The following is a 15,366-nucleotide window of genomic DNA, read 5'->3' as shown; positions in this document are numbered from 1 at the left end:
TCAACACTGTAGGTGATAACGCAACACTGCATGTTCTCATGTAACCCTATAAATGTAACAGCACGTGCTAATTCACGACATTATAGGCTTTATTGTAGGTTACGTGTTAATTTACAGAACTATAGACGTTATTGTAGGTTACATGTTAATTTACCGAACTATAGACATTATTGCAGGTTATGTGTTAATTTACCAAACTATAGATGCTATTGTAGGTTACATGTTAATTTACCGAACTATAGATGCTATTGCAGGTTACGTGTTAATTTACCGAACTATAGATGCTATTGCAGGTTACGTGTTAATTTACCAAACTATAGATGCTATTGTAGGTTATGTGTTAATTTACCAAACTATAGATGCTATTGCAGGTTACGTGTTAATTTACCGAACTATAGACGCTATTGTAGGTTGTGTTAATTTACAGCATTATAGATGTTATTGTAGGTTACGTGTTAATTTACAGAACTATAGACATTATTGTAGGTTACGTGTTAATTTACCGAACTATAGACGTTATTGTAGGTTACGTGTTAATTTACCGAACTATAGACGTTATTGTAGGTTACGTGTTAATTTACCGAACTATAGACGTTATTGTAGGTTACGTGTTAATTTACAGCATTATAGATGTTATTGTAGGTTACGTGTTAATTTACAGAACTATAGACGTTATTGTAGGTTACGTGTTAATTTACAGAACTATAGACGTTATTGTAGGTTACGTGTTAATTTACCGAACTATAGACGTTATTGTAGGTTATGTGTTAATTTACCGAACTATAGACGTTATTGTAGGTTACGCGTTAATTTACAGAACTATAGACGTTATTGTAGGTTACGTGTTAATTTACCGAACTATAGATGTTATTGTAGGTTACGTGTTAATTTACCGAACTATAGACGCTATTGTAGGTTACGTGTTAATTTACAGAACTATAGACGCTATTGTAGGTTACGTGTTAATTTACAGAACTATAGACGTTATTGTAGGTTACGTGTTAATTTACAGAACTATAGACATTATTGTGGCTTATGTGTTAATTTACCGAACTATAGACATTATTGTGTTAATTTACAGAACTATAGACGTTATTGTGTTAATTTACAGAACTATAGATGTTATTGTAGGTTACGTGTTAATTTACAGAACTATAGACATTATTGTGGCTTATGTGTTAATTTACAGAACTATAGACGTTATTGTGTTAATTTACAGAACTATAGACGTTATTGTAGGTTACGTGTTAATTTACAGAACTATAGACATTATTGTGTTAATTTACAGAACTATAGACATTATTGTGGCTTATGTGTTAATTTACCGAACTATAGACATTATTGTGTTAATTTACAGAACTATAGATGTTATTGTAGGTTACGTGTTAATTTACAGAACTATAGACATTATTGTGGCTTATGTGTTAATTTACCGAACTATAGACATTATTGTGTTAATTTACAGAACTATAGACGTTATTGTGTTAATTTACAGAACTATAGATGTTATTGTAGGTTACGTGTTAATTTACAGAACTATAGACATTATTGTGGCTTATGTGTTAATTTACAGAACTATAGACATTATTGTGTTAATTTACAGAACTATAGACATTATTGTGTTAATTTACAGAACTATAGACATTATTGTGTTAATTTACAGAACTATAGACGCTATTGTAGGTTGTGTGTTAATTCTACACTATAGACATTAAGCTGTAAGCTAACTCAGAATTAGCTTGTGTTGTTCAGTAGCTACTACAGATGATAATTTGACCTGTGTGTGCTGATTCAGTAGCCTGAAGTTTGTTGATTTGTCACTGTAAGTCACTGTAACGCTGTAACTCACTCTATTAACACAGTAAAATGCTCACAGGCAGCACCGTGTGTTAAGTCACAGCACTGGAGACGCTACTGTAGGCTGCGTGTTGATACAGCGCTGGGATTCAGTCCTCTTCTGTCCCCTCGGGAATCAGACCTGAGAGTCGTGTACCGGCGGCGTTCAGCTCACAGACCGGCTGCACGTGCACCCACGAGCCGGGTTGCTGCGCGCGCGTGCGTTCTGAAAAAAAAATAAAAATAATAATATTTATCGTTAATTAAACGATTGACCTTGGGTCGGTATTATCCCCTCTGACCCGCGGGCTACATCATTTTAAATTAATATCATCCTAAGCTTCATTATTCTGCCTCTGAGCTCCGGTAAATACAGCAACCCGTTATTATTATTATTATTATTATTATTTTTATTATTATTATTATTATTATTAAAAGTCGCGCATTGTTTTTCCGTCTCGCTCGCGCCTTTCGAAAAGCACACACATAACTCAAAGCATCACTTCCTGTGATACAGGAAAAAAAAATTAAAGTAATCAGGAGAAAATTAAAGCTAGCTTACTCACTTAAACATCTAAATTTAAAAAATAAATAATATATTTTAATATATTTAGCGATATTTTGCGTCATATCTGAGAATGAGTTACACTTCATTAACATAAAAGCAGTTCTACATGTAGACTCATTAAACACCAGAACGAATAATCAGTAGATAATTCCGCAGGTTTCTGTACAAAATATAAAATGTAGAAGCTCCTCAGCTCGCAAAAATAATGCGCACCATTTATTTATTTATTTATTTATTTATTTATTTATTTATTTATTTATTTATTTATTTATTTATTAAATGTTCTGATGAGCGAAAGTGGAAAAGTTTTCGCGCTTTTGTAATATCTGATTGCAAAATCTTACTATAAATCTATAAATCGACTCATATCTGCTGATTTCATTATTTAATACCAAATATCTTTTTTTAAATATTTATATTTATATTTATATTCTGAACTAATGCAGAAATCGGTGGACGATCTCCAATGTCTATATTGGTCCTTAAAAAGTTAAATAAATAAATAAATAAATAAATAAACAAACACACATTGAGCTTAACTACACACATTTTTTTTATGTTGGTATAATATTATATTATAATAATATTATTATACCAACAGTATTAATGTCTGTAGCCATAAATATGTGCAATTCGTCTCCTCAAAAAAAAAAAAAAAAAAAAATGTTGCTTTAAAAAAGATTTCAAAATTGTGAATATTCCAGCAAACTACAAATTCAGGAGAAAATCCAAATCCAAAATAAATAAACAGTGTGTGTCTGGCAGCTGTGCATTTTTCCACAGATTTTTTTATTTTATTTTATTTTTTTAATGTTTAATTATGCAACAATGAAAGGTCGTTGTTGAGGTCAGGGTCTCTGAGGTGAGCTAAATGCACTGTGTGGAAAGAAGAAGAAGAAGAAGAAGAAGAAGAGACAAACATCCTCCCATCATGGCTGTGAGATTTAAAAAAAATAGCTAGTGAGCAATACATTATAACACATCATAGCATTTTGTAACCTATGAATAAGAGGCGAAAAGCGCGTGGTTGGAGAATCAGCACTAGCTTTCTGACTTCATGTGCTCTCCATCATGATCGATGCAAATGTATGAAATAATAATTTTATTTTTATAAACAGGAAATAAAAGTGCGCAAAAATAAAAAATTTGTTAGTTTTGGATGTGGATGAAGTTTTGATTCCCCTGCTGATCTGTTTTTCACTCGAGCCCAAATCCCATGACAAAACACACACACACACACACACACACACACAGAGAGAGAGAGAGAGAGAGAGAGAGAGAGAGAGCAAAACTTGAAAAAAAGTTTCCCAAACAAGTGTAACAGATGTGTGAGCGCGTCTCAGAGAGATAGAGAGAAAGAGAGGAAGATAGAGAGAGAGAGGACATAAGCACACACGCACTGAACGCACGACTCTCTCTCCCTCTCTCTCTCTCCTTTTTTTCTTTTCTCTTCTTTTCTGCTTTTTGCTCTTTTGCCCCCTTAATCGTGTCGCGCTTTCTCCGGAGACTCTTTTCCACCTAAAGCGTTTAGTCTCAGGCCGCTGCACACTCGCCACGGCGCCACGGGGAGCGGAAGAGTCGCTTTACTGCAAACTCCAGCACGCCAAAAGCACTGCAACACAACAAAAAAGAGAGGGAGAGAGAGAGAGAGAGAGGGAGAGAGAGAGAGGGGGGAAAGGGAAAGAGAGAAGAGGAGACGGAAAGGATTTTTTTTATTTGTTGTTGCTCGGGTCATCTCTCTGTCCCGGTATGGATTTGGATCAGAAAGCTCCATCAGGGCGCATCGGACGCTCGGGTAAGGCCTTCCTCCTTCTTCCTCTTTCATCCTCTTCACTCCAACCTGCAAAACTTTGGACGCATTTCATCACACTTTTAGACATTACATGACATTTCACACGCACTTTGCTTTTCTATTCTACTGTATAACCTGTACAATATAGACTACAAGACATTTAATCATGGCTTTGGAAGTGTACAAACCTACAGCGCACACCAAAGTGTTTAACTAACACCTACAGGCTTTATGTCTTGCCCACATTCAGCACTTTTTTATTCGCTGTACATACATTTTATAAAAATGCACAAGAGTTGTTGCATTCAAAATTATGCATGGTCACGCTGTGGTATGAGATGCAATCCGAAAAGAAATGCTGCATTGTGTGTGTGTGTGTGTGTGTGTGTGTGTTGGACTGCGGCCTGTAGTGATCTTGAGGTACTGTAAATACATATAGCTTATATGCACACACACATACACACACACTCAGTGCATGAATAGGTATTGGGATGAATCTGTATATGTACTGTATACTGTATACTATGCATGGGTAGGCACTGTGTGTATGCGCATGCATAAAATGCTTTTTGTAAGTATATCTACTACTAAAGACTACTGTATTTATTTATATATATATATATATATATATATATATATATATATATATATATATATACACATATATATATATATATATATATATAAATATAAACACTGACAAATTCTGACCTACATCTCAACCCAGTGCTTTGGAGCTTCTCAGGAAAAAAATGCAAAACAAAAAATTGCAAAAAAAAAAAATTTGAAGCAATTGATCACCTGCTAGAAAGCGTATCTGCAACCTACTGAATATCTCCATATGGGGAAAAAAATCACTACTAAATCCACGTTAAACAGTATCAGCTTTAACTTTGCAGCTGAGGAATGATTTCTCAAACTCACAGTCTGGTTGCTTGATTTTTTTTCTTTCCTTTTAAAACACAATTCAATTTTTGTCATGCATTTGCATATTTGTCTACACACAAAAGAAATGCATTTAAAAAAAATTGCACGTTGGAATGGAAATGCAACCACAACAATGTTTGACACATCACTTGTGAGCAACAGGTACATGGCTGATTGACCAAAATTGGTGGCTTTCCACCAAATTGGACTACCTTCTGCTGGACAAGTGTTTGTTGTATGGTGTGTAGCAGTTAATGGTGCAGGTGTGTTGTGATTTGGGACTGGAAACAGATACTCCAAATGGTTTGAAATGAAGCATGCATGAGACTCAGATAGCTACATATAGGAACTAAATACACTCACAGGGAAATAAAGGGTACTGTTGTGTACCTTTCCTTATATTTGTGATGGTACCGTTATATTTTGTACATTTATTAGGCATCTTTCACCTGGAAACATGCCTTAAGGTACATAATTGGATTACCTTTCTTGGTACAAGATGCACATTAAAGATGTTGGTATCACTTGTGCGACAAGGACAGTTTAGTACCCTTTTTTTTTAAAGGCATGATTAATTCATTTAGTTTAGTTCAGAGGTTATGGTAACTGGTCTGGTATGTAGTGTGTGGTCGTGTTTGATACGTCACATCCGGATTGAAAATGCGGAAGTACTATAAATGTAGCAGCTGTAACTGCTACTGATGTGCAGATCACATGCATATATTTACATAAGGCTTTAAGACTTTAACAAGCTGACACTGAATATACATTATAGGCAGTGTACTCACTTTTTCCCTCTCACACAGAAAACATGACCTCTTTAAATTGGCTTTATTCCTTCTTAAGTGCATCCTGGGACCTCAGTTCAAATCTAATAGAGCACAAGACAGATATATTGCATCATCTAAGCTACATTAGCTCCATTTCTTGATGTGAGAATAAATGAGTGCATGCACATGCAGGAAAATCCCCAGGATTGAATTAACACTTAGTCTAAGAGTTCATTCGACACTGCAGGTGTTAAATCAGTGGGTAGCTGATTTGTTGGTTGATGCCATTTAGTACTAAGAAGTTTGCTTTACACTTCAAGCACTTTGTTGATTGTGCATTATTATAATTTTTTTTTAAAACTCAAGCTTAAAGATGTATAGGCTAAATTTGTCATTATGGTCACACGGGCATGTAATGCAACTCTTTTACATGCTCGATTAACCCTTCATGTTTAACTCATCATATTGTTTCCTCCAGACAAGCTGTAATAAATATATTTTATAAAGAAATGTTTACATTTTGGCTACAGAAATACTCAATATAGTCACCTGTGATGTTTACGCATACAATTATTTGAAATAAAATTAATAAAAATGACGAATACACAGAAGAGCAACTTCCAAGTCATACACAATTTGTGAGTTTTTTAAAAAAAATTTTTTTTAACAGCACATGCATTTAATAATAAAAAAAAAAATTATAGCCTATATTATTTTCAAAGCAGGATTAGACTATACACAAGGTCTGTCAAAGCTGATTTCATCAAATTTACAGATTTTTAAAGTACAGTCTCAGGAAAAAAAGGTACTAAACTGTACAATGTCTTGTCTCTGGGCCTTTTGTATATTTTACCTAGAATATATTTTATATATATATATATATATATATATACTAGAATATATTATATTTACCCAGTGTATATTATATACTAATATACCATATCCACATTTCCAGGTGAAATACATATTAAAGGTAAAAAAGATAAGTGTAGCACTGAGAGAAGGGTACACTTTGGTACCTCCTTTCTTTTTTCCTGAGAGTTTCATTTTAAAATTAGTTTCTCTCTCAGTTTGTGTCAGAATCTGACCACATCTCTGCCAGTAAAGAAGCAAGTTTATTCCAGATGTTGGGCTTTTCCACTTTCTTTATCCTAAAAAGAAGCTCATTTATATGTAGCCTGCTTTTAAACTACAGACCTAAACCAGCTGTTTAAGGGTTTTATGTCTTTACAGTTATACATTAGCATCTTCACACAGACATGAAAGTCTCAATAGCAACAGCAACAAACATTTCCGAAGTGATTTGTTTTTGTTCGTTGTTTGTTGTTGTTGTTTTTTTTTTTTAAAAAAAGGAATACGTCACTGTGACATGAATGAATGTGTTTTGATTTGAAAGTATAGCGCGCGCGAGCTTCCTCGCGAGATTATTTTAAATTTTAACGGTCACACTTTTGTGGATTTTTTTTTTTTTTTTTTTAGAGCTCTAGCTAACATGCTAATGAGGGAAAATTCGTGTTTGTCAGTGTTTATAAGATTCACACGCTTGAGTTAAATTGAGATATCGGATATGTACAGACAATTTAACAATTTATAAAAGGTTTATCTTTTCAATAACGAATAAAAAGTGGGATAGGAATATAGTGAATAAAGTAAAAAAAAAAAGGACATTTTCTTCGAAGTCGGCCATTTTTTTGAGGTTTCCAATTACACAGTTGTTGTGAATCTTATGATATATATGCAGAATATAGCTATATATGTTATAATTATTATTTTATTTATTATTTTTTTACTTATTATTTAGGACAGTACTGTGCGGTTTGGGTCACCTGGCGCGCGCGAGCGCGCGTGCACTGCGGGACCTATAGGCGCGCCCCCTGGCGAGCAGCGCGCGCGACCAAAACACGTCGCGTGAACAGCGCGGAGCGCGCGAGCTGCTTATCCACACACTATAGCAAAGACCAATAATATATTTACTATCAATAAATATCAAACTATAAAAACTATTTAACTGTGTAAATGGTGTGGTGTTAAAGCCTGTAAAATGGTTAAAGTGTATCGTTAGCTCTTCCTCCATGTTTGAGCTGCTTTTCTTTTTTGGTTTTCAGGAAAATTAGCAATAAAAACAAATATAAACAACACAAAGAAACATAAAAATTAAATAAATATTTGTCATAAACAAAAACAACACAGAGAGCGTTTTAAGAAAATTAAAAATGAAAGAATACAGACAAAATTAGGACAAAAATAGATAAATGTATATATAGCTATAGAGAAAGAGGAGCATAAATATATCAATCAATTCAATGGAGATTTAAATTTTTAACATCCTATGTTAAATTTTTTTTAATCATATTTATTTATTTATTAGAAAGCAGGTCAAAGGAAAAAAAATCCCCTTATAATATGCCCATGGTAACATTTGAACTTTTTAAGCCTATATGCGTTTAATGTAATTTTTAAGCTCATATTAGAGATGCATGAACAACATGACCTGTATCGACCCATGATCGAAGACACACCCAAGAACAGTTACAGTTACACTATTTACATTTTTATTATTTACATTTTTACTTGGACTCTCTAAAACTGGCTTATAACTTTTTTTTTTCTTTCGTTTCTTCCTTCGTGCATTTGTAGCTCGATAAAAAAAAATGCATGGAAACATTAAAAAGAAATAAAAATATTAAAAACAGTCAATTATACAATTATTAAAGTCTAATTTATGAAGCCTAGAGCTATAATGTATAATATAGGATAGGGTCAATTTAAAAAAAAAAAAAAACAACATTTTATGCAAACACAACTTTGCTCATGACCTTGACTGATTGATTGATTAATTAATTAATTACGCAAATGTTTACAAATGGACATAAAAACGTTTATTTAAAAATAATAATTAAAAAAATAATAATAATATTAATCCAAACTAAACATAAAATCAACAACTCGCCCGCTGGAGATGTGATATTATGTTTCGGATACAGCGCGTCACTCTGCACGAGCGCTCCCGTAATCAGCCAATCAGCGTCCTCTGACTGTGAGCTCGACTTGTGATTGGCTGAGGTGAAGGCAGAGGCGCTGTGCTGTGATTGGCTGATCTGCCTCGTGATTGGCAGAGCGGAGCGGTAGATTCGGAGCTCCTCATCCCCGGCGCTGTCCACACGAGAGCGGGTTCTGGAACGCACCGCGCGGGAGCTCGCGCCGCTCACGCACTCACTCACGCACTCGCTCACGCACAAACGGACGGATTTTGAATTAAAAAAATATTAGAATTCCTTCACGCGCTGAAAACAAAACTACAACCACAACAACCACCCTGAGGAGAGGCTTTAATTTCTGTTTAAAACCCTCTGTTACCGCAAAACTTAATAAAACCGGCTCGTTTTTTTTAAATTTATTTATTTATTTTTTTCCTGTGCGGGACAGGGCACCGGAGCGCGCGCGGATTCGTGCCATGGCGCGTCACAAAGAGCGCGCTTCATATATATAAGATGCGCCGTTTAGGTCCTCACGTGCAGACGCGCGCGCTGTCGGAGTTACAGAGAGCGGCTTCTACAAAAACTCAGTCTAATGGGACGCTCGGAGTTCAACAAATCATCCTCACAGGACTAACGGGAGGAAGAAATGCACCGTTTCTGAAGGTGTAGAAAGAACCGGATACCGGGATTTTACAGCGTGGGAACAATTTCCTCAGTTCAGCATCATCATGGCTGCGTTTTATTTTTCTTGACCAGTGCATGCATGCTTCCTGCGTGTTTGGATTGTTTCCTCCAGAAGGGTTTATGGCACAACCACAGACCTTCCATATGCATTTTAACAGAAATTATTGCTGATCATAGGCTATATGCGGTTATATAGATATATATATATATTATTTTTTTCAATATTTTTTTTTTGAAGAGCAAATAACCACTTCTTCATTCTCCATTTAACTCCTTGGCCTTTTCAAGTTTTTTTCAATATTTTTTTTAAATGAAAGTGTTGGAGAACCGACTGCATGGACTGAACCTTTAAAAATAAATAATAAAAAAAAAAAATTAAAAAAGAAATAAAAATCTGAACATCACGTCGTTCAAGTCGTTTAAACCCGCCTGGAAGTGGCCGTGACCTCTGACCCATGGAAATTCACTGCAAGCACGACCCGTTCGCCGCAATGCATAGTAAGTTTAAATAATAATAATAATAATAATAATAATAATAATAATAATAATTCATCAGAAAATAAAATCTCTTGTGTATACTGAGTTGCATGTATTAAATGAAATTAGAGATGAATTTATAAACATATACAGGTACACAGAATTGGGTTCTGCACTTTTTATATCTAAAAGCTGATTATTTTAGGATGAGACCTGCTTTGTGCATGAAGTGTGTGAGATGTTAAACTCAGTTTCACACACTTAGCTGAGATTAAAATGGTCTGAGTTTCTGCAGGATGTGAGTTTAACCTGCACTAAAGCTTAACCATTGGCTGCTTAGTGTGCTTTCACAAATAAAGGTACCAAACTGTACTTTTCCTTGTGGCCACCATTAAGGAGACATGTTTCTGTCCTTTTGGTGGTGTATGTATCTGTGTTTTATAGGAAAGCTCCTTAATGTGGTGTTCCTTAATTACAAAAATTCAGTTACTGGTTATGGAAATGGTTCCAGATATAAAACATGTACCCTCGATGGTATTTATAAGAGTGTGTTGGGATATGGAGTTAGGCTGTGTTGAGGCTGTTCGCTTAAATAATTTCTTCAGTTCTGAAAAAAAAAAAAGAGCAAAAGCCTGAACTTGACTCTGAAGGAAACGAAACAACACAATGTCCTTGTACAATTTCAGAAATAAAGTGTGAGTGCATGTTTGTTTTGCTTTTTGGTTCTTAAAATTCCCAGTTATGGTGGTGCAGGTTGGGGTATTTATTTCTGACAGTGTATAGTGAACTCTTGGGTTGGATGTAAGCGACAGAATAGTGAACGCTACAGTCTTTAGTGAATCTTTAGTGTTAACTTTAACCTCCCAACCACCGAGAACCCATGAATGGTTCCACATTTACACACACTGAAAAAAGTATACCTTACCACAATTCTATAAAATGAACATTTTTGATTTTTTTTTCCCAATTACACACCGATCTTCATTTTTTTTTTTTTTCGTGGCACCAATAAATGAATAAAAGAACCAATACTGACAGGATCTTTTAGGAAACAAAATGTCGTATCATTCCAGAGAAGCTTTTCACCCAAGAGTCATGTCTATAACTATATATATATATATATATAACATGTCTATAACTTCTTTTTTTTTAGTAATAATATGAATCCAGCTGGATGAGGATAAATACAGGATGTGTCACTTCAACCCTGGAGATCCAAAATTAAATGGTGAATTAGTCAATCAATCAATCAACCAATCAATCGATCAATAAATAAATAAATAGTCCTTTTTTTTTTTTTTTTTGTCACTGTGAGTAAAACAAGTTTTTTTCTGTCTAGAAATGCATGGCTGAGAAATTGTATTGCTTTTATAGATATTTTTAAGATTAAAAACAAAACCCGACTTTTATTTTTACTTTTTTTTTCTTTTGCGGTGTGTAAACATCACGCAGGTTGAGTTTAAAAGAGGAATTTGTTCACTCATTCGTGACCTGGAACACACTTAATATCTTTTCACTTTCTCCTTTCCTGATCATGATCTGACTAACAATAATGCAGTTGGATCATCATCATCATCATGATGTTATTATTATTGTTATTATTATTGTTATCATTATTATTATTATTATTATTATTATTATTATTATTATTTTATTATTATTATTACTCGTGTTATCTCTCTCTCTCTCTCACTCTCTCGCTCTTACACACACACACACACACACACACACACACATCTCGCGGCGTGGTGAATGAAGCGCTGCATTTTACGCATTTCAGGGCCGGAACGAATCGCGTTTCCTTTCCGACACACAGCGAGAAAGAGATTACACACACACACACACACACACACACACATACACACACACACCAAATATATTACACACTTTTCTATATTACACCGACAAATCCCGGCAGCGCGTGCACGGCTGTAAGACACAGTTTGGTTTATTATGTACATACACTGGTGGAGAAAAAAAGAGTGAAATCCTGTTGTTGTTTTTTTTGTTTGTTTTTTGATGCATTTATTTATTTATTTATTTAGCATGTGCAATTAGAGATAATCCGAAATAATTAGTTTGGTGACGTGATGCACATAGTGGATACAGAAATAGGTATTATTATTATTATTATTATTATTATTATTATTATTATTATTATTATTATTACTCTTGTCCTGCTAGAGTAAATGTTATTTTAACCCATAAATTTATGGAATGGATTATGGAAATATACTCTACTTACAAGCACTTTTAACTCATTCTGATTATTTTTATTTATTTATTTATTTATTTTAGCAATTTAGAAATTATTTCAAATGTAACATGGGGTAATTTATGTAAAAGATTTATGAGTTTTACTCATAACCTGATTTTGGGCTACGAGATAAATATGGATAAAATATATTTCCATTAAATCCATAATAATAATAATAATAATAATAATAATAATAAAGAGACAAGAACACTGGCAAACACAGGCTACCACTTCTCCTGCAGGCTACAGTATGTGATAGCATTTATTTATTTATTTATTTATTTATTTATTTTTAAATTCAATGTTTTAAAAGCACCCTGAAGTGCATTTCACCTCAACTGAAGGAAAACCGTTAAACCGTTAAACCGTTAGCATTCACTGTGGAAAGCAAATGACACACAAATACCCCAAAAAATAGGCATACAGTTACAGGAAACATAGTATTTTATTGTACTATGATTGTATTATAACCTTAAAACATGTTTTGTCAAACATTTCTGTCAGAATAACGCCAACTTCAATCCTCCATCGCTAACTTTTCAAACCGGATACTAGCATGCTACTATGCTACAGACTGTAGAAATGTAGATAAAAGCCACGCCCACAAGCCTGACGCTGAATTTCCACACATTAATTAGCATGTTAGCATGGTAGTAATCTACATCACGGGTATTCATAACTAAAATGTATGAACTTCCAAACATACTAAAGCATAAAATTCCTTTCTGACAAAGGTGTGGGTGAACCATCACTGAATGGTGACTCGTCATTTTGAAGTGTTTACGTTTTGTTTCTGGTACTTCCTGTTAAGACTGACTACCCTGCTGAAATAAACAATAGAAACCCTCATAGAATTTGTAATGGTTTTAATGGTTATAATGGGAATTGTATTGGTTTTAATGGTTATAATGGGAGTTGTATTTGTTTTAATGGAAGCTGTAATGGTTCCTGTGCGTCTCTACTGGTAATTTGTTGCCTTCTATTGGCGGCATGTTACGTCTAGTGGATAACATTAAGGACCAGTAATGATACTGGTCTTAATGGTTAGCTGATGGTTTATAATGGTGTTTGTAGTGGAAACCTTTAGAATTTCTGTGATGGTTTCTATTGTTTTGTTTTGTTTTCAGCAGGGTAGGGCCACAGAGTCTGAACAGATAGAGATACACCAGTTTTGAACTTGAACAGCAAGAATAAACACATTTCTCCATTTGTTTGTCTTTAAATGTTACATTTTTGTTGTACAAGCCATGGTGTCATGTCACTAATCAGAAATTGATGAAAATCTGTGTAAACTCTACCCTTTCAGAGGGTCTGCGACAGAGGCCGTGGTGTTTGGAAATCTGTAGCCAGTGCTACATTCAATGCTCCGCTACAGTATTTTTTTTTTTTTCTGTTATCCTGAGGGTTGTGGTGAATCAGGAGCTTATCCTGGTACCACTGGGTGCAGGGGTTGGGAGAATTCACACCTATTTAGCTTAGCCAGTCCACCTACCGACATGTTTTTTGGACAGTGGGAGGAAATCGGAGAACCTGAAGGAAACCCACACAGACACAGGGAGAACATGAAACTCTGCACAGATAGTAACACGCGCTCAGACTCGAACCCTGGAGCTGTGAGGTGGCAACGCTACGTGCTACACCACAGTGTCACCCTTTTTCTTTTTTTTGTTTTGGTTTAGTCCACTTAAATTCTCTCCCAGGTCCACATCTAGAGCATGGTCCACCAGTTGAAAACCCAGTGGTTGATTCAGCAGTGTGGGTCTGTTGCCTTTTGTGAAAGCCTGTTAATCTTGATGTGTGAATGAGCTACATCACATTACAGAATCTGGTGATGACCTGGATGAACAAACTTGCCTTATGCCAGACATAGTACCCTACTTCATATTGTTTTAGTACCTACTGGTTTATATCATTTAGCCTATGGGATTGTATAACTGCGCCGGATAATTTCCATGCTTTTAGAAATGGCTATGAACTTCCAAAACATTGCACTATATATTGAACGCAATTAGAGTTTTAAAAAGACTCTGCTAACATGCTAATGAAAGAAATTTCAACCCCCCCCCCTCCACACACACACACACACACACACACACACACCACACACAAACCATTCTCTCTGTTTGTTGTCCGCATTTTTAAACGAGGTGGCGGTTCACTTGGCAGTTTTCATTTGGGCCTGTTTAAACTGCTTTGGCCAGATAAAGGAGCGTAATGGGAGCGCGTCGCTAATCGCGCTTTTATTTTCTGGATGGAGGAGCACGAAGGTCTTCAGGCCGCTTCTCAGGCTTTCAGGGCGGAAACGGCGCTGAAATCAATCACGGCTTCGATTTATCAGCCGAGTGGGGCTCAGCAGGGAAAATAAAAGCGAGAGAAGGATATAGATCACATCGGAGAAGTCGGTTTCGTTCCATTCTGCACATAGCCCCGTGACCTTAAACACGCACATATGCATACACACATACACACATCATCAGTGAAGACCAATTTGCACCTTTACAGACAGCACTGATGCACTTTCAGCTGTAACACAGAGGAAACCTTCTACACAGAGCTGTCTTGTTTGAATGCTTGCTTCCTAAAAGCTTTATGGGAAATATATGTTCAAAATATTTGTTTTAGTGTCTGTTTCATAACAAAAATAAAGTTGCAAGAGTTTTTGTTAAGTTTCACAGACGTAAGTAATCAACCTAATATTGTAATAAGGTAATATACAGTATATGTCACCTTTAAAAGACATAACACAGGTCCTCATGGTCCTTATGTATGTTATATAAGTTTTAAAGGTTCATAACATACAGTATATTTTACCAGATAACTAATGTGCAAAAGATGTACTGAAGAACGTACAGTTTAGTATGTAGTCCTTTTTCCTGAAAATATCAAAACACACAATACAGAGGCAAATTATATTTTGGTAAACAAATTATTCAGTAAAATTATAACTATATTAGCATTCTTGTTTGATTTTATTGCAATGACTGGTAGATTATTGGGGTCAAGGGCGAAGATTTGTTTACTGACACTCAACTACTTCTTTGGACATTGTAAAAAAAAAAACCTAAGTGCTCCTGTAC

General features: G+C 35.0%; 1 protein-coding gene across 4 annotated transcripts in view; it reads left to right on the top strand.

Moving 5' to 3' along the window:
- Positions 1-3,744: 3,744 nt before the first annotated feature.
- Positions 3,745-15,366, top strand: part of pax5 (paired box 5) — a 49,379-nt gene continuing 37,757 nt past the window's right edge. For 3 of the 4 annotated variants that reach the window (XR_003404811.3, XM_026947678.3, XM_026947676.3), the window contains exon 1: positions 3,745-4,199. Coding sequence is in view for 3 of the 4 variants with exons in the window: in XM_026947678.3 (XP_026803479.1) it covers positions 4,154-4,199 (46 nt within the window). In the remaining variant the exon portion in view is untranslated. Of the gene's footprint in view, positions 4,200-8,921; positions 10,054-15,366 lie in introns of those variants that run through there. The other variant, XM_026947677.3, reaches the window with a different exon arrangement.

This window comes from Pangasianodon hypophthalmus, chromosome 28, assembly GCF_027358585.1.
Source record: "Pangasianodon hypophthalmus isolate fPanHyp1 chromosome 28, fPanHyp1.pri, whole genome shotgun sequence".
In the NCBI taxonomy this organism is placed as follows: Eukaryota; Metazoa; Chordata; class Actinopteri; order Siluriformes; family Pangasiidae; genus Pangasianodon; species Pangasianodon hypophthalmus.
The sequence above is the reverse complement of the archived record's forward strand: the minus strand, read 5'-3'. Positions and strand labels throughout refer to the sequence as shown.